This window comes from Candoia aspera, chromosome 2, assembly GCF_035149785.1.
Source record: "Candoia aspera isolate rCanAsp1 chromosome 2, rCanAsp1.hap2, whole genome shotgun sequence".
NCBI classification, from domain to species: Eukaryota; Metazoa; Chordata; class Lepidosauria; order Squamata; family Boidae; genus Candoia; species Candoia aspera.
In genome coordinates, this window is record NC_086154.1 from 203,119,898 (window position 1) to 203,147,047 (window position 27,150).

At 39.0% G+C, this 27,150-nt stretch overlaps 1 protein-coding gene across 2 annotated transcripts in view; it reads right to left on the minus strand.

Moving 5' to 3' along the window:
- FANCC (FA complementation group C) overlaps window positions 1–27,150 on the minus strand; it is a 67,981-nt gene that overhangs the window by 12,793 nt on the left and 28,038 nt on the right. For both annotated transcript variants that reach the window (XR_010067324.1, XM_063295214.1), the window contains exons 5-9: window positions 20,502–20,621; window positions 19,400–19,464; window positions 17,598–17,759; window positions 11,197–11,353; window positions 1,206–1,258 (exon numbers count right to left, since the gene is read on the minus strand). Coding sequence is in view for 1 of the 2 variants with exons in the window: in XM_063295214.1 (XP_063151284.1) it covers window positions 1,206–1,258; window positions 11,197–11,353; window positions 17,598–17,759; window positions 19,400–19,464; window positions 20,502–20,621 (557 nt within the window). In the remaining variant the exon portion in view is untranslated. The remainder of the gene's footprint in view (window positions 1–1,205; window positions 1,259–11,196; window positions 11,354–17,597; window positions 17,760–19,399; window positions 19,465–20,501; window positions 20,622–27,150) is intronic.

Consider the following 27,150-nt stretch of genomic DNA (forward strand, 5'->3'; position numbering starts at 1 on the left):
TTTTTTTTTAATCCAGTCTATTCTTCAGCTCTGGAGTTTCCTAGTAGTTTCCCATCTAATACCTACCAGGTCAGATCCTGCTTGGTTTCTAAGACTAAACAAGGCCACCCTTGTTTACATTATATTTTATTTAAGTATTATCAGAATATAAGGTAAAGGCAAAATATTTCAAGACAATCTCAAAAACAATATATAAAAGAAACTGAAGCAGTTTTATGAAAAGGAACCATTGCAAAAATTCATCAAAAAAGATCTGAGGCCATCATGTAGAAAGTGATGAATCCTGCTTAAGATGTACTAAAGATATCCATTATCCATATATCTATACATATACACAAATACACACAACTTGAGATGTAATAATTCATTGCATTTAGTATCTGTATGTGTCTTGGATAAACTCTGTTTACCAGCCTCACTAATTCTCACTAATTTACCAGTCTCTCCATTTCTGTAACTTCAAGTGCTTGGGAAAGGAAAAGAAAAAGGCAAAAAAGGATGGAAAACTGCTGTAGAGCTGACTGGCTCTGGTGGGTGCTATCACTCAGTGATTAAACAAGTAAACAAGAAGTGTAGGGGTGGAAAGAAGAACCGTTCATACACACACCCACACATGAATGGAAAGTGTTGAATGATTACATCTCAAGGACTGAGTGACAGGTTGCACTGAGCATGTGATCCTTAATACACTATAGTGTGAAAAGTAACTCTTCTCCAAGTGCTTGCTTCATCTGAAAAACTGGGAAGATTACTAAATCTGCCCAGTGCTACTGAGCAGAGCTTTTATATTTCTGGAAGTCCTACAAAATCTGCTCATTTGTTCTTAAGATCCAATTATTCAGTAATGACAATGGTAATGGTAAAAACTTGATGCACAAGCATGTTTAAGAGATTAAGACCTAGGGATTCTCAGGCATTCTATCCAGCAAGACATAAAATTTGTTATACAAACAATTGTATATAATTGTATGGCCATCTGGAGTTTATTTTTATCTATATTTATTAGTTATTTGTAATTGTATTTTATATAGTATATTTTTATATATTGTAATTATATTATATATCTATTGTTTTATTGATCATTTTGTTCTAAACCGCCCAGAGCCCCCCTGGTGGGAGGAGATGGGTGGTGACAAATTAGATTAAAAAAAAATCCAATCATTTTAAATAATTTCTCCTTCCTCATAAATTACATGCGAACTTACTTGAAAATTTCATCAACAGTTCTGAAGATAGTTGGATGACATGCAGCTCGGTGCTATGAAAAATAATATCAAATAGTTTAGAATCTTCTAGAAAAAAATTGTCGTAGTATCTTCAATGACAAGAAGAAAAATAAATCATCTTCAATGTTATGTTAGCCTTACCACCAAAAAGTACTTCTTTTCTTCTTCCAAGTAGTGACTTTAAAAGGCAAGATGAAACTGGCAGTAATAATAATCAAGTACAATTTTTTACTAGTATTTACTAAGTGTGTACACACCAAGTGAGAAATGTGTTTTGCTTCAAGCTTAGAATAAAAGAACCCCCATTCAAAATGTTCATTCTGCTACGGACTATACTTCAACTAAATAAAACATTCAAGGATGTCAATGTTTTGTGTTGCACTAGAACAGGACTCAATGCCATGTTCATAGAAACTGAGAAATTGAAACAAACCATTTTCTCTTTTTTAAAATATTAGGGCTATAAGACTAGGTGGGATAGTGGTCCATGCAGATTGAGACCTATAGGCCATCCAACCTACAGAAAAAATATATACAGAAAGGGAGAGGTGGGTATCTGTGTCTGTTACTCCCCACAATAAAACAATTAATTACAGCAAAGGAACTATGATTTTTTAAAATTATCTACACTTGTTCAATTATTTTTGTAGGTTACACGATGGCATTTGAATCTTGAAGCTCAAGATGAACATATGAGCATATACAGATAGTTCAATAAACCAATTCAAATCAAACATTTTTGTAGTTTTAGATATATCCTGAAACTCAATTTTAATAAAGGAGAAAAGCATGCTGAGCGCATAGCATCAAATGCCAACAAACCACCTAGACAGCACTAGTAGTGGTCTTCACATTTACAATTCACAACCTTAGTGGCATTAGCAGTTGATCAGCTGGTTGCAGCCATTGGGGTTCCCTCTCTCTAGCAGCACTGTGGAGTTGACAGAGATTCTTTAAGTCCTGAGCCTTTGCCTCAGCATTCCACCTCTCTCCACATCTAATTTAAGCTGTAGCAGCAGGGACATAACCAGTTAGGTATTAATCAAGCTGGAAAGTTTTTGATTTTTTAAGCCACAACATAAAAATCTAATTACACTGCTTAGAATACTTGAAAACAATTTTGTTCAAAATGGGTAAGTTTTGCTCTGGGTATCTTCTGAATCTGAAATGTAATTGAAAATTCAGATGCTTTGCTTTGAGCACATCAGAATTTATTATCAGACCTACTACAGTTAAGACTTTTCATATCAGAAAAAAATGAATGAGTATAATATTAACGGATTACAGAGAAAGTAGTTTTGTTCAGGTGCTTATCTAAACAGAGTAGAGAAACTGGATGAAAGTTAAAGATGATGGCATGCTAAACCCCTAATCTTTGCCATGTTCAGCACTGATGTCTATAAGAAGCTTCTAAGTGCATTCAAGTAAATTTATGGAAAAGTACATTTTGAACTTCCTTGTTCAGTGTGGCAAAGTTAAGGGCTGAGAGGATATACACAGAGACATGGGATGCAGAAACTGCATACATGCTCTGGGGGCAATGCCTGCATGCATACTGCATCATGCATTTGCTCTACTCTGTTTGGGCAGTGAGACAAAACAGGACTTTGCAAAATTGAATCTAAGATAACCCAGTTTCCGTCTTCTAGTCTTGTGAGGAAGGCTAAACAAAATTAGCAAGTGGTCTAAGATCACCTCCTGAGGGGCAAGCTACATTAGATGTATGCTGCCCCAGCTACTTCCATTTTCTATATTTTTTTTAAATTACAAAGGAAACAAGGAAAGAGATTAGTTTTAAATGGAGGTGTTATTAAGAAACAAATACCCCAGTTCTTTAAAACAATGGTGTGGGGAATATTAGGCTCTTCCTACTTGATAAATAACTGATCCCTGGTTTTCTCAGCCTAATTCCAGCATTTTATCTACTGTAACACATGAGGTTTCTGCTGTAGCTCATTTCTTTGTATTCTGAATTACTTTTTAGGATGGGATTACCATATTTATATGGATGACAAACTATTTCATTGCTCCATGTTATTTTCTTCCTTTTTGACAGCATTACCAATTACCTAACTGCAATCTTATTTTGTCTATCACAATACAGTCTAAAGCTGAATGCAGTCAAAACTAAATTTATCACATTTCCTGTAAAAGGCTTTTCTTCACCTAATTGCACTTTGTGAGTTGAGTCTCATTTGTTTTATTGTATTATAATTATTTTGGGTGACAGGTTTTGTCATTATTTTTACTTCAGCATTGCGAAAACTTTGCAAGTCCCTTTGAAGTTGTGGAAACTGGAACTAAGCTAAAACTAAAAAAGGAAAAGCACAAAGACCCAGAAGAAAGGGAGAGAGAAATCACAGATTTGTACAGTGATTTTATTATCCCTTGTGATTTTATTATCCCATTCTTTTCTCCCAAAATAGGATCCACTGAGATTCCTTCCTTTTTCACATCCTTTCACATAGAATGAGATAGAGATCACCTCTGTCCTTTATTTCCCATCTTCTCCTGAAATAAGGAAGGTGCCCCTTTTCCATGTGGGTCAAAGTGGGGAAAAATGGAGGTGGGAAGGATAAAACATGCATGAATACAAGAATTTACTCCTTCATCCATGCAGGAGGAGGATGAATTTCTCTTTCTGCACAGAGGAGAATAGCTTTAACTTAAGTATGGCTGCCAAACTTCAATATGAAGATACCGATATTTACACATACAATTCACCTGCTTGGTGCTGCTAGTATTTAGTTTCTTGTAAGGATTTCATTAAAAATAACTTCTAAAATATCATAGTTTTGGCTACTTGCTTGCACATAGGATTATTTTGTTTTAGATCTAGGATAAAAACATTGTATGTTTTTCTAGAAAATACTTCAAAGTGAATAATAGATTAGAGAGTTCCTGGATATATTTCTCATATTGTAATGCATAATGAAAACCATTAGAAGAGTGCCATTATTCTAAAAATTTGGCTCATTTTTCCTCACAGGCCACTATCATACTGGAAGGAATGGATGGCACCTTCTTTCCATGTTGTCTTTAATTTTCTGCCATACTATTGTATTTTAAGTTGCTATATTAAACTTATGCCACCTAGTGTTCATGAGTATTCACAGCTGCTTTTCTCATATTTGTACAAACAACTTAAGAGCTTTTTGAAGATGGTCATTTCAAATATCCTATCATTTCAAAGACAACAGATGAATATACTTAGTCAAAATAGTATTCATTCTACAAATTGCTCTGTTTCACATACATACATACAAAGGAGGAGGCAGATGATTCGATTTTTAGATAATCAAAGATAAGTATTTTTAAATAGAGAATACAATTTTATTTACTATACAGTCTTCACGTCTATCCTAACAGTGCTAATTGCCCTCCATTTCAATCTTTTGTTACAAGAATAGTAGTATTTTTTTTTTTAAAAATGTGTAAATTCCACAAAATGAGCAAAAAACCAAGTTATTGTAGCACAAGAAGAATTGGAGATTCAAATCTTGTTTAGATATGAAGGTCATTGGACATTTTTTAATGAAATACTGTTTCTGGAAACAAGCTGCTTAATTGTTCTTGTGAAATAAAAAGATTGTTCTGAGTATCTAAGCAGAACCAAACTTAGTGATTTAATAATTAACAGGAAGCTGCCTCTAAATAATTTTACAATTTACATGCTCTGCAAATCTAACATGCTTTAGAACTTGAATCTAGCAATTCTATATATGATTAACTGAAGTTTTCTCATGCAGTTTTGGCATTTTATAACATTCCTTTAAAAGAACTTAAGCCTTGCTGCCATTTAGGCTCTAACACAAAAAGACTAAAGACTTCAGCTAAGAATGTTATTCTGAATGTTTATAGGCTTAACAGAAGACAGAAAATCGCCTAAGCAATATAGAGTGAATTAGTGGACTGTAGTTCAAAAGCAGACAACAAGGAACTGAACAAAGTAAAATGTGACTGTATTTAAACTGACTTAAGCCCATCAAAATCTGAGGGGTTTTGTTTTGTTTATTTTTATCCTTCTCCAATCTTATTTGAATTCCACCAACTCTGGCTGATCTCAGAAGTTAAGGAGGGCTGGCCTTGGTTAGTATTTAGATTTAAGACCACCTGGGAAAATCTGAGTTGCTAGCTAGACTGGGAAGTAAAAAAAAAAAAACCAGTGGGAAAAAATGGCAACTTTTTAATGCTGCAAGACAACTGCATGGATGCAGTCACCCTGAGTCAACTACAGAGCATCTTTATTTTTTATATAGGTGCAAGCAAGTAGCCAAAAGAAATGCCCACGATTATCTAAGATTAATTAGCTAGTGAATATAGGATTTTGTTCCTATCTCCAATATCCTTTGTAAAGACAGTTGTATTATGTCCAGTCCAACTCTGCTCCAGGCACAGGAATTAGGAAAGAATGGCCAAGTTCATTGACTAGCCAAAGGTGGCAAATGTTTCAGTGAATAACTCTGAACAGCAGAACTACAGTATTGCCACTGCTGTAACTACAGTATCTGGCTAATGGATGTGCCTTTAAAATTCCAGTACCTTCTGGAAATGTGGCAACTCTAAAGGTTTCCTTCAGCACTTTTAAAATGGAGGGAACGAAGAAATATTTCCTATTTTCTTAATCTTTAGCAGAAAGTAGCTACCAGCAATAAGCTAAGGGGCCTGGCCCTTTCTTCACACTGCAGCCTTCATTACAGCTGTTGCTTCACCTCCACTAATTGATTCCCAATAACAGTATTACTAATAATTCCAAAAATGGTACATTTCATATTTTTCACTGTCTTTTCCCTCAAGTTGTAATTTCTGAATCTACTTTTTCTCGCAGCCTTGAGGAACGAGAGATTGACTGAAGGTGTTCGGTGATCCAGACACAGACCTTTTGTACTTAAAAGGCAGAAATTAACTGGGAACTCAAGCTAAAAACTAACTCAGTAGTTATTATCTGCATGTGTGGGCCTGAGAATCAAGTTCTTCATGTTATTGCAAAAGCCGCCTAGCAGCTGCAACACATGCCCATTAGGCTTACCAAACACAATCAGACATAGAAGAACAGTGGGTTTAGCAGAACACTTCTTGAAGTCCAAATTCAGTGTCAGGTACAATGCTTATGAATAGGCATCTGTGCAAATGGTTCTGACACATCAAATTAACTGCTTGCTGACAATATCACACACAAAATCACATCCTTTCCCTGGTTCTTGACACAAGATATTCACACAAATAATGAGTAAAGTGAATAAATGACTGTTTTAGGCATCCACTGAAAGAATTAGTGTTACCAACTCCTGCAAGGAAAATTAATATTTATAGGTTTATTCTACTATGTGCAACCTATGTGACACTTATTTGTTTTTATACTTTGTGGTAACTAGAGAATTTTCATTATCAGTTTCATTCTTTCCCAAAGCATGGAAACATAAGTAGCAGCACAAAGCATAAACCAGAAGTTACTAGACCATCACACTTTAATTACATTTGGAACCCTAATTTAAAAGTGTTGAGTATTATATTTCTTCCATAATAAAGCCTAGCAATCTTTCACTACCAAAAATAGAAAAGTTGCTGCTTTGAAATACTGTTCAGTGTAGCATCTTGCAAAACACAAAGGAATAACATTTGCTGTATCACTCAGAAAACTTCAAAATTAAAGATACATTCTAGATCATTTACATATTATCAACTATTGACTTAGTCACTTTTTCATATTAATTATTTTAACTTCAATTATAAGCTTTCCATTACAAACTCTTCTTTGGGTTCCAAATTGTTCTGGCTGATTTTTTTTGTTTTACATTGTTTATTAAAATGATTGAAGAGAGTCAGCATTAAATAGTGATTAAACAGTGAAAAACAAATCCTAATATGTTACAGTAATTTAAAATAAGCTAAACGTAACAACCCCCCAACTAATTAACAGGGGGAAAAAAAAGCTGTATTACATGTACTAGTTTTATAGGCCGGATTTCAGGTGTGGCACCAGCTGAGACACCAGGGCAGGGGTGGCGGTTGTCATCCGAGAGTCTCTGGTGGCCTTCAGGGGCGCTGCTCCACAAGTGGCTGGTTGTGAGACCCTGGTTTTCAAGTTGGGTTCCTGAGAGCAGTTGGGAGTGCAGCTACTGTATCAGCCTCCCTGCTGCGTAGCAACCTCCCTGCCTGAGCTGCTGGAGGCCGTCCTGGGGCTGACGGTGGAGTTCCCCAGGCTTATGGTTCTGGGAGACTTTAACTTGCCGTCCCTGAGGCATGCCTCGGAAGCGGCTTGAGAGCTCATGGCCACCATGGCAGCTATGGGCCTGTTTCAGATTATTCGGGACCCGACTCGGGACAGTGGCCTCACACTGGACTTGGTTTTCTTGTCGGAGCAGTGGAAATGTGATCTGAAGGGAGAGTTAGATCTGTCCCCATTGTCATGGTCAGATCACGCCCTGGTGGCCCTTAGATTCTCTTATGCTGCCCCACTCCGCAGGGAGGCAGGACCCATTTGATTGGTCTGCCCCCAGCAACTGATGGACCCAGTGGGTTTTCAGAAGGAGCTGGGTGTTATACCCAAGGATCTACTGCATGGTCCAGTGGAGGTCCTGGCCACAGCCTGGAATAGGGAGGCAGCCGGGGCCTTGGACAGGATCGTGTCTGTGTGACCTCTCTTGCCCCATCCAACCCAACACTCCCTGTGGTTTACGGAGGAGTTGAGGATTTTGAAGAGGGTTAAGAGATGTCTAGAGTGCCACTGAAGGAAGACAAAGACCGAATCCAACTGAACACAAGCTAGAGCCACTATTAAGGCCTCCCCTGTGGCGATAAGAGCAGTGAAACGTCAATATTTCTCCACAGAATGCCGTCCAACAGCCCTGCTTAAGATCACTCATTCCCTTTTGGGGAAGGTGGCCCCAGTGACCCACCTACAGGGCCGTGAGGAGTTTTCTGAGCACCTGCAGGATAAAATTGTTCAGATCCGATCCAAGTTGGACTCCAAGTGTGAAGCACAGTCTGAGGAGATGCCGAGGCAACTTACTTACCCAGTTATCTGGGAACAGTTTGATCCTGTTGGACCCAAAGAAGTAGACAGGATCCTTCAGACTGTAAATGCCACCACTTGTCATTTAGACCCACACCCCTCCAGGCTGGTGAAGGCAGCTCAGGAGGTGACATGTGGTTGGGCCCAGGCAATGGTTAATGCATCCTTGGGAGAGGGAGTGTTCCCGGCTGCCTTTAAGGAGGTGCTGGTGCACCGCCTCCTCAAGAAACCTTCCCTGGACCCTACTGTGTTAGACAATTTTCGTCCTGTCTCCCATCTCCCCTTTTTTGGGGAAGGTGGTTGAGAAAGTGGTGGCATTCAAGCTCCAGAGGATGCTGGAGGAAATGGATTATCTAGACCCTTTTCAATCAGGTTTCAGGCCCGGATATGGGACAGAGACTGCATTGGTCGCACTTATGATCTTGGCAGGAGCGGGATGGGGGCAGTGCATCCATCCTCACTCTTCTTGACCTCTTGACCTCTCAGAGGCTTTCGGTACCATTGACCATGGTATTCCTCTGGACTGACTGAGGGAGTTGAGGGTGGGCAGCGTGGTTTTGCGCTGGTTCACCTCCTTCCTTTGGGGCCAGTCCCAATCGGCACTGACAGGTCCAACACTCAGCCCCTCCTTTGTGGGGTGCTGAGGGGTTCGGTTCTCTCCTATTTAACATCTACATGAAACCGCTGGGTGAGATCATCCAATACCACGGGATGAAGTATCATCAGTATGCTGATGATACCCAATTACACATCTCTGTCCCGGGTGAGGTAAGTGATGCTATGACTGCCCTCTCTCAGTGCCTGGGGGCTGTGGGGGTCTGGATGGGGAACAACAGGTTTCAGCTGAACCCTGGTAAGACAGAGTGAGTGTAGGTTAACGGCTCTTCTGTATCTGGGGAATTGTCATCTTTAGTTCTGGATGAGGTTGCACTGCCCCAGACAGACCTGGTGTGTAACTTGGGGGTCCTTCTGGACTCACGACTCCTGCTCAAAGAGCAGGTGGCAGTCGTGGCCAGGAGGGCCTTTGCACAATTTCATGTTGTGCGCCAGTTACACCCTTTCCTGGATCAGGAGGCCCTTCAAACAGTCACTCATACCCTTGTTATCTCCCATATAGACTATTGCAATGTGCTCTACATGGGACTACCCTTGAAGAGTATCCGGAAGCTACAGCTGGGCCAGAATGCAGCTGTGCGGGCAATTCTTGGCACCCCAGGATCGGTGCACATAACACCCTTGCTGTGCGAGCTGCATTGGGTACCAGTTTGCTTCCAGGTCCAATTCAAGGTGTTGGTTATCACCTTTAAAGCCCTACATGGCATGGGTCCAGGTTACCTGAGGGACCATCTCATCCCCATCACATCAACCCTTCCCAACCGATCACGCAGAGAGAGCGAATTACGGACCCCGTCAGCTAAAGAACTCTGGTTAGCGGGGTCCAGGAAGTGGGCCTTCTCTGCAGTGGCACCCACCCTTTGGAACATTCAGCCACCAGAGATCAGGCTAGCCCCATCCCTTTTGACCTTCCAGAAGTCCCTGAAGTCTTGGCTTTGCTGCCATGCCTGGGGTGGGGAGGGGAGGTAGTCATTCTTGGGGATGGCTGGCACCTTAGAGTGCTCCCCCTGTATTTACGATCATTTGTAGCCATCTGGATTTTTTCATTTTTTTTCTTTTCTTTCTATATTATGTTTTATTAAGATTACCATTTTTAATTTTTAACTTATTGTAAACTGCTCAGAGTCCCTCTGTGGGGGGAGATGGGCGGTAGAACAAATTTGACAAACAAATAAATAAATTCAACTTTTAAACTTATCATTAAATCTAAACCATATAGTAACATACAGTGTCATGTTCTCATTTTTAGAATATGGAAACTTTTCAAAACCCTTTATTACTCTTTTGTCTTTCTGGACAAGTTTGCAGCAATTTATCACATTCATACTGCTTTAGATATACTGTACACTGAAATTTTATTTTAAAATATGTCCTTCCCTCCTGTAGACTGCCCTCCCACCAGATATAAGAACCAAATCCTGACTTTTAATATGTATTTAGGAAGCTTTTACAAGCATGGCTCTTCAAATATGCATTTTGGGACTGAAGCAGAATGGATGATGTACCTGAGCTTAGGATAAATCTAGTTGCTTTGATGTTAGAAGTTCTTTGGTTATAATGCTATTTGCACTGCTTACAGAATTGTGCTTTTTTTCCCAAAAGAGTTTCATGACTGGCTTAGCACATTTTGAACACTCAGGTAAGAGCATTTGGCACCAGTAAAAATAGTTAACTGTTTATTAAACTATTAGCAAGGAGTAACCTTCGTAAGAAAAAACATACAAACATGGTTAGTCTTTGCCCTCCCCTATTTACCTTTGGGGGGAGGTAGTTGGAAATTGGAAAGCAACTAGGAGGGAAAGAAGGGGGAGGTCAACTTCCTGAGAAAGCATAAGAGATTCCTTAGTTCCTACCCAATCTCCTTTCCATATCTTCTTTTAGTTGGGTGAACTGAATTTTGGTGTCTACCTCTCAAGATCTACTAAATCCCAGAATTAGCCAGTCAGGGTTTGATTTTTCCTTTCTCTGCTAAAATTTCACTTGTAACATTTACACTGACATTGGTCTTAAGAATTGAAATAAGAAGCAAACTTTTTACAATTGAGAATTGCATCCTAACATCTTTACCAATAATAGCTGCATCCTCAGATTAAAATTTTCATAATCTTCAACAGCATTGCTCACTGGAGATTATGAAAGTTGGCCCAAAAAAGCTAGAGAGGAGATACAAACATACAATCCCTGGACTGTTTGTGCCTAAAGGTGAAATTCTTCAGTGGCCTTTTGAACAAGAGGAAGTTGAAGTCATGATGGGAAACTACAGCATTGACTGGAGAGGTGGTAGGTGCCCTAGAGCCCACAGGTGTTGAGTTTCCAATAGTTGCAGCAGATCATACTCACCAATAAGGAATCTCTTACCACACACGCCATCTCTTGCATTGACATTGATTGACTGGATATTAATTGTTCAACATTTCGTAGTATTGCTTTCTCCAGACTAGGAAGGTGACGAAGCCATAATTGCAGGACAGCAGAGTCAGATAAGGAGATATTTTTCCTGTATTGAAAAAGGAGTAGATATTTCTGTATATAATTCACTAAAGGGTTTGACAATTCTTGTCTTTCTCCCTATTTTTATCTGTGTCCAGAGAGATGTTGTTTTAGTGTTCTCTGCTACAAGCGATATTTTTGAACTACATTCCAAATTGGAAGGAGTGGTGTGGTACTCTCAAATACAATTTACACAGCCACTGGACTCCCCATCACCCCTTTTAAATCACCTTTGAAAATATCAACCTTTAAGTAATGGCACATTTTCCTTCTCAGCATTTCAGACCAAGCATGAAATTCATACCAAAGGGCCAATCAGTTCACATAATGGAAAGTTTGCTTGCTGAGAAAATCAAACTATGGCCAGAAACAAATCCTTTGCCTTCTTACTATGGAACAAGGTAAGTATCAATGGTCCAAAAGCTATCCATTCTTTCTCCACAGAATGAACACTGCCTTAAAACTTGAGTAACTACTGCAAACTCCTGTTTCCCCCCCCCATACTTCGATTTTCTTGCTCATTATCTGGCAAAGTCTCTTCTGATTTCCTTTCCTCTATTATTATTAGGGACAATTTACTTCTCCACCTTTAGGGTTTTGCATTTTTTTCTTCCCTTCTGAAAAAAAACCCTACGTGTTTGTCAGAAAGCTAACCTCCCCCAATTTAGCATGGTGTATCATCTACTGTGTGCATGCTACACTTTTTCAAAAGGTACATATATATGGACATAGCTATCATGCTAATCCCTTTCAAGGTATAAAATGTTATGCAAAGCACAAAAAAAAGTAAGGAATAGTAAGCAAAATAATTTAAAGGCATAAGAAAAAGCAAAAGGAAATCTAGCTAAATCTAGCTTATGCTAACAGCATTTATAAATGGCTTATTGCAAACCATCTGGGTTCTCAGTCAACAACAAGGCATTTTTTGTGAGATGGGCAGCTACAGTCAGGACCAGAAATATTGGAACAAGGATAACTGTTTTGGCATTTGGCCTCTGTACACCACCCTATTGAAGTTGAAAGGGAACACACCCAGATGGGAGCGAAGTCAGGACTTTCAGCTGTATTTCACGGGGTTTGACAAAAGTGGGGCACTAACCATTCAGGAAGTACAGCCAGTAACATCCCCCCCCCGCATCGTTGGTGGCTTATACGTAATGGAACAAATGGCTGACAAGCAGCTACATGGCCAGGTGTGGCCTGTTTCCTGGGTATCCCATGACCAATCAAGCAGATAAAAGGCTGGAGGTGGTTCTGAGTGTTACATTTGCATTTAGTAGCTGTTCACTGGAACTCTCAACATGAAGTCCAAAGAGGTGTCCATGTGAGTGAAGGAGGCCATCATTAGGCTGAGAAAACAAAATAAACCCATCAGAGAGATTGCAAAAACATTGGGAGTGGCCAATACAACAGTTTGGAACATCCTGAAAAAGAAGGAATTAACTGGCAAGCTCAACATAGCAAAAAGCCTGGAAGACCATGGAAGACAACTAAAGTGGATGACCGCAGAATTCTGTTCATGGTGAAGAAGAACCCTTTCACAACATCTAGCCAGGTTAGGAATGCTTTTGAGGAGGTAGGCATGTCATTGTCAACATCTACAGTCAAGAGACAGCTTTATGAATGTAAATACAGAGGCTTCACAACAAGGTGCAAACCACTGGTAACGCTCAAGAACAGAAAGGCCAGATTAGACTTTGCCAGCAAACACCTAAAAAAGCCTGCCAGGTTCTGGAATAAGACTCTTTGGACTGATGAAACCAAGATTAACTTGCACCAGAATGATGGGAAGAGAAATATATGGAGAAGGAAAGGAACAGCTCATGATCCAAAGCTTACCACATCATCTGTCAAACATGGTGGAGGCAGTGTTATGGCATGGGTATGTATGGCTGCCAATGGAACTGGGTCACTGGTGTTTCTTGATGACCTGACTGCTGATAAAAGCAACAGGTTGAATTCTGAAGTGTATAGGGCTATACTTTCTGCTCAGATTCAGCCAAATGCTGCCAAACTGATAGGACGCTGCTTCATATTGCAGATGGATAATGACCCAAAACATACAGCAAAAGCTACCCAAGAGTTTCTCAAGGCAAAGAAGTGGGATGTTCTTCAATGGCCAAGCCAGTCACCTGATCTCAACCCAAAAGAGCATGCTTTTCACTTACTGAAGATAAGACTGAAGGCAGAAAGACCCACAAACAAGCAACAGCTGAACGCAGCTTCAGTAAAGGCCTGGCAAAGCATCTCCAGGGAGGAAACTCAGCATTTGGTCATGTCCATGGGTTCCAGACTTCAGGCAGTCATTGACTGCAAAGGATTTTCATCCAGGTATTAAGGGCAATCCTGATGTTTGTAATGATGTTGGTTTGTTCCATTACTTATGAGCCACCAACAATGGGGGTGTGTGTATGCCACTGGCTGTACTTCCTGAATGGTTAATGCCCCACCTTTGTCAAACCCCTTGAATTACAGCTGAAAGTCTTGACTTCGCTCCCATCTGGGTGTGTTTCCTTTCAACTTCAACAGGGTGGTGTACAGAGGCCAAATGCCAAAACAGTTATCCTTGTTCCAATATTTCTGGTCCTGACTTTATATAAATGAGATAGATAGATAGATAGATAGATAGATAGATAGATAGATAGATAGATAGATAGATAGATAGATAGATAAAGACATCATCTGCATACAAAAGTACAGGTATTATCTTATCACCAAGCAACACACTAACATCACCACAAATATTTTTATCCGTAAGTACATCAAAGAATCAAGGAACATCACACATCCTTGTCTTATGCCCTATTCAGTGTTAAACTACTTGTTAGCATTTCACTTATTCTCATGGGTGGTTTACTTCCATCATGTAACACTCTTAATGCATTTGGCATCCATATTTGTGCAAAGCATTTCATAATTCAAGCCTATTAACTTTTGCATATGCTTTCTCTAAATTATATTCAGTTTCATCACATTAATAAATATCATCTTGTGAATTCATATACAGTACTGAAATATGAACTACTACATGAAAAAACATATTCTCATTAAAAACAATAACTGATCATCATGAGAACTTAGGCATGCCTGCATCAATATGAAGTTGTGATAGAATTTTTAATTTTAGATTAACTCTTACAGCAAAAAGCTAGCTTTTTTCAAGTTGGTGCCCTCCAAAATGTTATGGTTTTCAACTCCCATAATTCTCAACAATACATTTGGAAGGAAGTTTAGTTTATAGAACTAGTGAGAAAGTAATTCCACGTTATCATGTAAATGCAGATATATATAATAATATGTGATAAACAATACCAGATGGCCTTGATTCACTATGTATCAAATTCCTGAATTTGAATGTACAGAATACAGTATAAGACCACACAGAATCTTTAAAAAACATTGCATTAATATTAAGAAATGAGAAAATGTCTGTTGGATTTAACTGTAGGTTTATTCAGTGACAGGACAATAGTCTATCTCATAAAAGTTACCCCAAGATTACATCCAGAACTATTACCACTTTCCATGCTGATGTAATCTACTGCAACTAGAAAAGCAAAACAGCAAACATTTCTGAGGCAATATGAAATACAGAAGTAAATACAAGCAGCGTGTCTTAAGAATTAAATGGTAAAGATTGGATAATAATGTTTGAAATAGATATAAGTGTAGCAGGTAAACGAATTTTATTTTTGCCAACTAAATTGATGCAGGAAAACCACAATATGATCATATCTAGGTATCAAGGCAAATTTAGGTTATACAAATTTGGCTAGGAGCAAAGTCCACTGAACTCATTTGTATTTACTTCAAGATTTATATATTTATAATTTCAACATTTATATTAACATCTATCTTTGATCTCTTTAATTCTCCACTGGGAAAGTGTCTCAACATTGCCAATTGTGACTTCTGTGTGCAGGCATACATTTTAGATGTGCTATCAATATATGGAATTTGCAGCACCCACTATGAACTTTCTATAACATACAGTTTCATAGGAGGTACCCTATGGAAAAAAAATTAGCGAGAGAAGACTTCTTGGAACATAAGACAGTTAAGACCCATTTCATTTGATATTGGAATTCAAGAATTTTGATTACTCCACTGCAGCAAGGGGCAACACTTCGGTGACTGAGAACTGCACTTTTATCATTTAGAGTCAGTTGATGGGTTAATAACACAAAGTTAAGAGGGGTCAAGTTTCTGAAGGCAGTTTGGGAGGTTTTCTTTGTTTTTATTTTAAGTTTATTTTAGATCTACAGTTCTGTTTTTATATGTTCCTTATGTGCTTCCCTGGCAATTATTTTTGGCAAGAGGGGTTCCAAAGCTAAAGAAAAGATGTTTGGGGTTTGTGTGGGATCTGGGCCCTTATATTGTTCACTCTACGCTGTTTAAAATGTTCACTAATTATGCTTAATGCATATCTCTCAAGACTACTACTTGCAGTGTACCCAGAAATTAGTATGGTGCTAGTCCCTGGCAAGAAAGATCAAGAGCCAGCCTTCTTCCCAGCTATGAAGCTGAAAAGATGATTAGAGACTCTTCTATCAGCAGAAGAGCCTGCCTCCTCACAGCTCCAAAGTTGAAAAGGTCGGGAGCTCTTTGGCAATTGCAAGGCTAAGGCACCTGGAGAACCTTGCCCACGGAGAGCTAAATTTACAACATACAAACATGCAACGCATCTGTTTGATTACTGTGAGTTACACATTCCTCAGTAGATAAATATACTATAGATATTTTGTACTCTGTGTTACTGTAATTTTGTTATTGTTTTAACCTGATTGATGGAGGTAGGGTATGTATATCACAACTGCAACAGCCTATAAGCCCACTAAAACAAAGAAGCACAAGCAAAGAAAAGCCACCTGGCCTTTTCTTCTCTGGAGGAAAAAAAAGCTGGCAGAGCAGGTCAGATGTCATCTCTAGAAAATATTGAGAACCTACAAATAGCAGCACCCAATCTGCTACTGCCTTCAATGACCCTTCCTTCAGGAAAGCTTTATGAAGAGGATGGACCTTCAAGGAACAATATCCAACTTGGAAAGCATCCAACCAAAAAGAAGGAAAGATGGTAATTACAATTTCAGCAAATCCAGAAAATTATACATATTATTTTAGCTGTTTCTGCAATTACTTGAACTATGGCTTATTTTCACAAACAGTTGTGAAAAAGAAAGCAAAATGAAAATTCTGGATTTACTATGAATTTCTCTTCTCAAATTAAGAAGGGCAATTAGCAATGATGGAAATGCTTCTGTTCAGTGGCCAGGAACAAAATTCAAATGGAGGGAGTGACTTTTTTCAATATCTCAGTATTGAAAACTTCTGTGTTGCCACCAGCAGCAATATGAAACTTACCGCTAAAGTAGGCATCCCCATTAGAGACTTTATCCTTTTTCTCCAGTACATCCCATTAACCAAAGAGAAAGGTTGTGGAAGAGAAACAGGAGGAGGAACCAATCCTTCTAGAACAGTAGTAAACAATCACACTGTCCTCCAAATGTTTTGGACAATAACTTCCATCATTCCCATGTAGTGCAGCCACTGATCATGCTGGTTGGTGATAATGCTTAGTTCAACACAGTGGAATATCCCAGACTGAGGAAGGCCTCTTAAAATATGGGTGTACAAAGCAATAATTCCATCTAATAGTGAACAAAATCTAAAATAAAATGTGAATATGCTATTTTTTGTATTGTGATGCAGAGATTTCTACTCTTTCCTGGAAAAAGAAAATACATGCAGTATGTTACTATAAGTGACCCAAGACATTTATCTCTACTGAATATATGAATAAGACCAATATATTATGTTAGGCTGGCATTTTTTCAAAAGTTTGATCTGAACCATTATCACAAAAAAATCATAGCAATGTGAGACAAAGCAGTGGCAAACAAGTTATTTTACAAATAAAACACACTCTTTCTCAATTTATAAAATGAAATTCATCTACAGAAACAGATTTTCCACATATGGATCAACTATACAAAACGCACAAAAGCTTGTCAAATGAGGAAATCATCTAGATAATTTGTGGAAGGAAAAAAAAAAGCAAAACCCATGTCTGAGAACTTGCCCATAAACTATTAATAGATCCCAATAAATTCTTAGTCCAATGCAGATATGTAAAATTGAATTTCAACAGACAAGTTGATTGAATTAACAATAAACAACAGACAAGTTTATTGAATTTCAACAGACAAGTTTATTGTTACCAGACAGGAAACTTTATTTTGGAGTCTACTTACTGTAATACGGCCTCATTCACTGCTTCTAAAAACTGAGAGTGAAGCAGCTCTTGTGATCCATCATTGTGATAGCTAAGGAGAGCTTCAAGAAGTGGCTTTATATCAGGCAAAGTTATAAGTGGTACACAGAGAAGAGACATGGATGTTACTCGACAAGAGATGCTGTAGAAACAAAAATAGGCCTCTTATATAGGATGAAGAAATATTTTAATTGCCCAGAGTCACTGGGAGTTGGGTAGCATATAAATTTAATAAAAAATATTTAAATTGTTCATTAAATACACACTATCAAAAAGTTCTATTTACAAAGTGGCAAACCTACAGCAGATTGCAAGTCCCTATATACTGAGCTCTTCCCAAGGTTGCCAGGTTTTGCATGGTGGCATGCAAACTCAGGCAAAGAATGATTAAGAGCAACTGAACCTGCCTGAGTATGGATAGCCAGAAATGCTCAGCATTACTTTTTAACCTCTTTTTTTATGCTTTGGTATGTAAATGCCATGCCAGCTATTGTACTATGTTCTTCTGAGGTTTGACCAGGGTCTGTAAGAGAAGTTTATCATCCTCAAATTCCTCTTGGATAATTTTATTGTTTTATCTACCAATATTTTTTGTATATGTATTTCATGTTGCTATTTTAAAGTTTATACTACCTGAATTGATACTTTTAATCTCTTTTCTCTTTTGTCACACATGTGTAGCCTGAGCAAGCATCTTAGCATTTTTTTGATTTAATATTGTCTTTTAGCCAAAAATTATTTGTTTGTATGTACCTTCCCAACTTATCCTGATATTGTCAATTTAGTTTTGGATATTTGAACACCAATTCCCTTGTGATGGTTAATGACCACAATAAAATTATTGTGGTCATTAACCATCACAGTAAAAAACTTCAGTCTTTTCCTGCTAGCAAGAGAAGGCTGAACTAACTGGAAACATTCATAATTGGGAAAAATGAGAATTATAGTCCAATATATCTGGAAGCATTATGTCAGGGGAAGTTTCTGTATGGCAAGTGTGGCAGCTTAAGTCTCCAAGGCTGCTGCATCCTCCAGACCTACTTTTTGTCCCCCATCCCATCCCACCCTACCCTACCCTACCGCCAAGCCACTTTTGATCATAGTTGCTGAAAACTGCCATTTTGAGCTGGGGAAATACTCAAACATTATAGTGAAGTATTAAAATAGGTGTAATATTGTTTTAAAAATGTGTCCTTCCAAACATCAGTGTCTGAGGAGGGGGGGAGGGGGAAGATGGCAGTCAATGCATGTAGAAAAGGAGTGGGCTAGGGTTTCAACCATGCGATTGCAGTCACCATCTTGAGTTCCCACCATGGATGCCTTTGCTGTCAAAGGACTAATGAAATTCTCCAGAAGTTCCTGGCCATATGCACTACAGCACCACCAACTCTAAAAACGTTATGTATGGGTCCTGGCTGTCAAAAGTTATCCACCTCATCAAAGGCTTTATCACTTAAAAAAAAGAAAGAAATCAAGGCAGACAACCCATCTGAAACCAGGAGGTAAAGAAAAATCTGATGGATGACGTACCTGTGCCTGCCCTTTCACTGGTGAAATTGGCAAAAAGCTAGGACCACAAAGCAGTTTGAGGACTTTCTCCAAGCTCTGTTTTTCTATTACTTGTAATATATACTATTTCTAAAAATAATGTGTTCCTTGATAAAACCATGCTTCTGCATAGTCTTGAATATGTACATGTAAAGTTAATACGTTTCAGTCTTAAGTATCTTTCCACAGAACTTTATTTGGCTACTTATACAAAGTTCTAATATTAATACCTACTTTTGTTGACCGTTAAATCCATTAACCTGGGTTCTGCTGAGTTCTGTCACTAATGATGAGACTATCTGTTAAATAAATTTAATTATTTAATCAACTTAAAATAATATAGAAAATCATTCAGTAATGATTACATCAGCGTTATTTTCTCACTGTTGAATTTGTACTTCCAGGTGAATAAACAATCTATATGTTGAGACTTATGGACTGAAAGATGTGAAAATGCTTTCTCCAAATTTACTTTATGTCAAAGAAACAATTTAAAATATGCAAGCTTCCATAAATTTAATCCAATTAAAATAAACCAATAGTTAGGAACAAAGTTTAACTGAAAAGGCAGACTGAAATGTACCAAGTGTTTAAACATACTTTGCTTCCTGTTATGGTAATTGGGAGAAAAATAGCTTTTCCTTCTAAGAAAGAAAGCTACTTTTTGTCTTCTCAGTTTAAATTCTAGTTCCTTCAGTGTCCAAAAAGGCAACCATTTTAAGTTTTTGTCAATAGGTCCATCTATTTACATTATTATTAATCAAGTAATAGTATATTTGGTTTGTTGGATTTATGTCAATCGTCAGAATTTACACACTGTATTCAATTGATTTACCAGAAAACAAATATAATAAAAAGCTAAGTATGTATAGAAAATATGGGAATAGTGCATGGTTTAAAACCACGTTAAATCAAATTTGCTTTTCATTCTGGCTTCACCCATTGCTTTGTTTTGGCCACCCTCATGGTGGCTATAGAAATTACCCTCTAGGCAAGAAAGGCTGGAGTGGAATTAAAGAACTTGCTCTACAATCATTCTCATTATACTCTCTAGAAAGAGACAGCTATTATCAGACATATTTAGCAAAGCAGCTCTTTGCTAGATGGGAACTGCTGGCTGACCTTTATACTGTGAGACAAAGCAGCCACATTCCTCCATTTCTTAAACTGGTAGGAAAAAGTACTTTATGTTGTTCATGAAAATCATCTGACAACCAACAATACTGAAGTTGCCTGACACCTTGGAGGAAGATGGTGGCTAATCTCTAAATGTATAGAAATCAGGGGTAAAGGAAGATTCACTTTGCCAAATTGCCAAGTTATACAAAATACTCACATTTTCAATGAGTTTAGAGTAGTAATCTACTGATGTGAAGCCAAGAGTTGAAATAAAGTTATTAATATCAGTATCATGATTTCCCAGTCCACAGAATGACAGCAGATGGCACAATGAACTCTAGAGGGGACATAATGCCAACAGAGGAAATAATTAAAATAGAAATATTCCACCAAAAATTAATTCTATGTAAAAAATGGGGAAAGAATATGTCCTGTTATAGTGAGAACCATGTGACCTCCATATCTAAAATATGAAAAGGAACCTTTGACTTAATCGAATTGAATATTTGAATCTACTTAGGGAAACCAGCCCAAATATTCATACGTACAGTTATAAATTACCTGCCTTGAATTCAATGGTTTTGCCTGACTTGAATTCAATGGATTCAGTGGTTCAGACTTATATACTCTTTTGCCATACAGCATAAAAGTAGAGAAAACAGTTTTAAATAGATCCTGTACAAAAGGAAAACATTAATAAAAATGGAAAGGAGCATTTCCGACTCTTGCTTATTCTGACTTTTTATGGGATATCAGTTGGTCACATTAGATACTTCATAGATCTGCTTGAAAATCAAGTATCTATTTTGCACAGAATAGCTGTTTTACTGCCATCTAGTGGCATACATGTTAAAATTGAAACAATTTTTAAATATGGCTTGAATTTTTAAAACAAGACTGATCGTCATAGTGGCAAGAACTTAAAGCCAATAACAATATGCAAACAAAACAAGCAAAAACCTATTTATTTATATGGTTTGCTTTAACGTTATAATTATGCAGCCCCCAAACTTGGATCCTGATGTCACATGTTTTGTTGACAAAAAGAAATTTTGAGGATCATATTGCCAAAACTGTAAAGACAGATAATAAAAGATTCTTCAAATACATTAGAAGCAGGAAGCCAGCCAGGAAGAACATTGGCTCCTTGGAGGAACAAGGAGTCAAAGGTGTGCTAAAAGGAGAAAAGGAAATTGTAGAGAAGCTGAACAAATTCTTTGCTTCCATTCTCACAGGAGAAAAATTGGGGGAGGTCCCTGAGCCTGAGTTCCTGTTCTCAGGAAGCAATCAGATGAACTGAACCATATAGTGGTGACAAGAGAGGAGGTGCTAGGCCTCATTGACAAACTGAATATCAACAAATCACCAAGCCCTGATGGCATCCACCCAAGGATTATTAAGAAGCCTAAAGCTGAAATTGTGGACCTTCTAACTAAAATATGCAACTATCTCTATACTTGGCCTCTGTGGGTAAAACTGCTATTAAAGATAAAATTACCAAAGATTTAGAGAGACAGGTCTTGTTCAAGGAAGGTCCTGTCTAACTAATCTAATAGACTTTTTTTGAGGGTGTTAATAAACATGTGGAAAAGGGCAAGCCAGTAGACATCACCTTTTTAGATTTTCAAAATGTCTTTGATAGTTCCTCATCAAAGAGTTCTCAGTAAGCTTAACAGCCATGGAATAAAAGGACAGGTCCTCTTGTGGATAAGCAACTGGCTAGAAAACAAAGAGTAGGAATAAATGGACATTTCTCATAATAGAGGGATGTAACTAGTAGGATCCCAAGATTCTGTTCTAGGGCATTTGTTAATGCATTTATAAATGATCTGGAATCAGGTGTGATTAGTGGAATAGCCAAATTTGCTGATGACTCTAAATTGTTCAGAATGGTAAAAACAGTAAGGGACTGCAAAGAGATCCAAATGAATTTCTACACATTAGTGAACTGGGAGTCAAAATGGCAGATGACATTCAACATGGGCAAGTATAAAGATATGCAAATGGGTGCCAATCCTAACTACTCATAACAGCAACAAAAAGCATCAGTGACTGATATCAATGACTGATAAGGAAAGAGATCTTGGAATAATGATAAATAGTTCAATGAAGGTGACGACCCAGTATGCATCTGCTGTAAAAAAGGCCAACAGCACGTTAGGGATAAGAACCAGTTTTGAAAACAGATGTCAAAATCATAATGCCCTTATAACAATCAATAGTGAAACAGCATCTTGAATATTGTGTACGGTTCTGGTTGCTGCACCTAAAACAGGATATAGTGAAGCTAGAGGAGGTACAGAGGAGGGCAACTAAAATGATTAAGGAACTGCAGTAGCTTTCCTATGAGGAAAGTTTGTGGTATTTGGGGCTTTTTAATCTAGAAAGGAGGTAAATGAGAGGGAACATGATTGAGGTGTACATAATACAAAATTATGCATGATATGGATAAAGTGGACAAAGAAAAGATATTTTCCCTTTCCTCAAATACTAAACCCAGAGGTCACCCAATAAAATTGAATCTTGGAAGAATCAGGAGAGACAAAAGGATTTTTTTTAACACAATGCATAATTCAAATTGGAATTCTCTACCATGACTTGTGGTGCTGGCTATCAGCTTGAGTGGCTTCAAAAAAGTACTGGACTACAGGTAGTCCTTGGCTGACGTGGTAATTGGGACCAAAATTTCTGTCATTAAGCAATGCGGTCATAAAGCATGTCATGCGACCGCATTGCTTAGTGATGGCAATCCCAGAAGTCCCTGTTGCCGTTAACTGAATCCCACCAGTTAGGTGAGGACCCAAGCTGATCTAAGTCATTCCTGACTTTGTCCCTCCCAGCCCATAGCCTTGGTAATGTAAGCGACTGCTTCCCCTGTCTCCTCATGAAGTTTCCCCACCCGCCTATCTCCCCACTCATCTCTGCCCTTTCGGCAGCCCACCTACCTGATGCTGCCAGCTGCCCCCACTGCTTAGCCCTGCCCGCCACACCATGCGTCATTACTGTGCTGACCAGGGCCTTCTTCCACACCACCTTTTGCACAGATGCAACCGGGGATTCTCTTGCACCCCGCCCAGGGCCTCCATTTGCACCTCGCCTAGGGCCTCCATTCATGTGCCAGCCAGGATCTCCATTCACACACCAGCCAGAGCCTCCGTTCACGTGCCAGCTGCAGTCCTGGTTACCGTCATTAACTGAATTCCATGGTCATTAGGCAAGGCAACTTCCTGCCAGCTTCCCACAACCAAAGTCACTGAGGAAACCAGCAGGAAGTTGCAAATTCCAGGTCAGCAGGCAGGTAAGTGGCTACTGCTGGGTGGGGGAAGGGGTGCGTGGGGTGGGTCGGGGAGTGTGTGCAAAGGTGTGTGCAAGAGGTGCAGCATGGGCTGGGGAGTGTGTGCGAGATGCACGGAACAGGTGCATGAGAGGCATGGTGCGAGTCGGGGAGTGGTGCAGGAGGTTGCCAGAGATGTGGTGCAAGTCAGGGAGGTGTGCGAGGTTGCATGAGAGGCATGGCATGGGTCGGAGAGGGCGTGCGAGGATGCCGCCATGAGGGTCGGGGAGGGTGCATGATTGGCTGGTGTGGCGTGAGCTTAGAGGGGATGAGGGAGAGTGTGCGGGTGGGGGACTTTCTGGGGAAGCCAGCAAGGAAGGTTGCAAATGGCAATCACATGATCGTGGAGCGCTGCAACTGGTTATAAGTGTGAACTGGTTCCCAAGTGCTCAGATCGCAATCAAGTGACTGTGGGGGTGCTGGGACAGCCAGAACTCCATGGACCGGTCGTAACTACGATCTGTTCAGCGCTGTCGTAACTTCGAACAGTCACTGAACGAATGGTCATAGGCCGAGGACTACCTATATTTGCTATGGTTTCTAAATTGCAATCTATTGTATGGTGTAATTAATCTTTTTCTAACAGGATTGCCTTTTCTATGTGAAACTAAATGAGGATGGTCTCAAGAACTGAAGACATTTTAGTTGAAATGTAGAGGAGCCACCCTGATTATAACCAGAAATTGCATGAGGTGAAGAAAAGTAATACTCATTTATCACTAAATTTGGTCTTTCAGTTCACTTATTTGTATATTATAGTGAATTAATGCACATTTTAAAAACGGAAAAACTCAACTAAATACTGAATTAAATTCTAACAGTAAAAGTACATAGTAAATTGACATATAAATAGCTGTCATTATTGAAATTCATACCACACCTAAGTTTTCAATAGCTCAGTAATTGAATGTATAGACTGATTTATTTAGAGGTCAAAATATGATTTTTCATGAACAACTAAATCTTCCATTTCTACCCAAAGATAAAATAAATACATTGCATAATAACCCTTTTAAGATACAAGATTCAGTTTGCAATCCTAAATATTTTTACCTGTCAGTAGCAAAACCAGACTCTAGCAGAATTACTTTTGCATAAGCTTGGCTAGGTTTATGCAATCCTCTTGCTGTTTCTCAGCATTCCACGGATATATCAATTCTCCACCCCAAATTGGAAGGAGAAATTCCACCCCAGATTACTACTCTAGTTTCCCTTCCAACTTCCTAATCTGAAAGCTCCAAAACTCTAGAAGTTGGTATGAAAAGAATCCAGCTGCGATAATACTGCAATTTAAAAAAAAAGCGGAATTCTGGAATAACACTCCTTTGCTTATTTCACACACATGATGTACAGGTCCTTGGGTTACAACAACTGGGACTGGGACTGCTGTCGCCAAGCAGTGGTCATAAAGCTGATGTCACATGACCACATTGCATAGAGACAGCAATCCCAGCTGTCCTGGCAATACCATCTGCATGGGTCATTAAGTGGGAAGAGGCGGGAGTTCCAGGTAGGGAGTGTGGGGGGCTATGTGGGTGCTGTGGGTGGGTGGGTGTGCCGTAGACAGATGCTAGGGAGTGCAGGTAGGCTGTTGAGTGCCACAGGTGGGCCAGCAAAGGCTGCAAGCAGGCAGATGCACACAATGGAGTATGGGTGGGGTGTTGCTATGAAGTACAAGATCCCTGAGATCTTGTACTCCGTAGTGGGGGTCTTACAGGAGCAATTTGTGACCTCCTGTATCACCTTCCCCATTGACTTTGCTTGTGGGAAGCCAACAGGAAAGGTTGCAAATGGTGATCACATGACTGTGGGGAAGCTGCAACAGCTGCAACTTCATGGACCAGTTGTACATTCCTTGTTGAGCACCCTCAGAATTTTGAACAGTCACTGAATGAGTGATCATAAGTCAAGTCCTACCTGTAAACATAAAAGATAACTTGTACATGCTGCTTTTGTTTGCTGCTTAGGTGAGTGTGTGCATAGTATTAGTTTCTGTTGAGTTTGTGCGTGTGTGTGTGTTCTGTTGACTGTGTAGCTGGTACCTTTGAAGATGTTGTCTTCATCTTCAAAGACACCAGCTACACAATCAACAGAATAAAAGAACATGCAGAGTGAACATGGACACAAATTCAGTAAGACATCAAAGTAGTTCAATTATTATTACCCTTTCCACATCTGTGCTGATGGCTTCCTCTGGCCTGGTTGGTTCTTCTGCAATTTTTAACTCTGAGTGCATTTCAAAAACCAAGAGTAATTCTGGTTAATTGGCTCTTAAAGAGCTTTTTTTATGGTGTCATCATTTATTCATCCTTGTATTCTATGCCCTGCACTCTCTTGTGCCCTCTTGTTTATGGAGATTTCAGAGCTCATTAAAAATTCAAAAAAGGCTTTATACTGTTAAATATGTGCGCACGTACTGTTTATGCTCTTGTAAACTGTCGATGCAGTCGACGGTGCATTTGGCTTCAAAGGCACATTTGAAGTTGTTGGCTTGACTTGTTTCCTGCAGTTCTTTTACCTCTTTAGCATTTCAAGTGTAAAACAAGTTGTTTTGCTGAGCAAGGGTGTGTCTGTGACCCATAATTACTCTTGTTATGTGTACTGTTGAGAACTATTGAAGGTGTAAATGCTAGGATTTCTTGTATTTCCCAGGGTGGGGCCTCTCTCCTCAGCTGCTTTTCTTTACTCTTTACTTTCTTCCAGGTTGAAAGTCCCCCCCCCTTTTTTTTGTTCTTGACAGCAAGTCAGGAAAATGGAAAATATCTGCATGTAATCCTCTGAATACTGGCATGGAGATGTCCATGATCTTGACTGTCTGCAATGATGCATTTAGTTACAGACAGCATAGATACAGAAGTTTTAATTTATTTTTAATTATATATATATATATTTATTTATTTACTGGATTGCCTGAAATTAAATTATTATTTTTGAACTGGATGTTCCCTATCAGTTATGAGCAGTCCAGTGGCTGTTGTGTGCAGTTTGAGAGGCATTCTGAGGACAAAATTGCTTACATTTACATGATGGGCAAGATGTCATGAAATGATAGATAATAATTTGCATGGATGTTCAATGACTCCATGGATGTTACATCTATTGCTCTGGGTGGCGTTCTCCTTCCCCTAATGGAGAAGATACACCATCTGAAGGTTTCTGCTAAAGCAGCAGATAGAGATCATGAGCAGGAAAACCTTTAGCTGATCAAACAGTTGCATCCTTTCCTGGATCAAAAGGTGTTGAAGTCACTCATGCCCTTGTCATCCTTTTGAATAGACTACAGGTAGCCCTTGCTTAACAACTGGCCTGTTTAGCGACTGTTACAATAGTGCTGAAAAAGTAACCTTAGTACTGGTCCTCGCACTTACAACCATTGCAGCATCCTTGTGGTCACGTGGTAGAGATTTGAATGCTTTGCAACTGGCGCATATTTACAAATGTGGCAGCGTCCTGCAGTTGTGTAATCATCATTGCGTGCTTCGCAGCTGGCTTCTGACAAGCAGTCAATGGAGAAGCTAGCAGTAAAATCCCT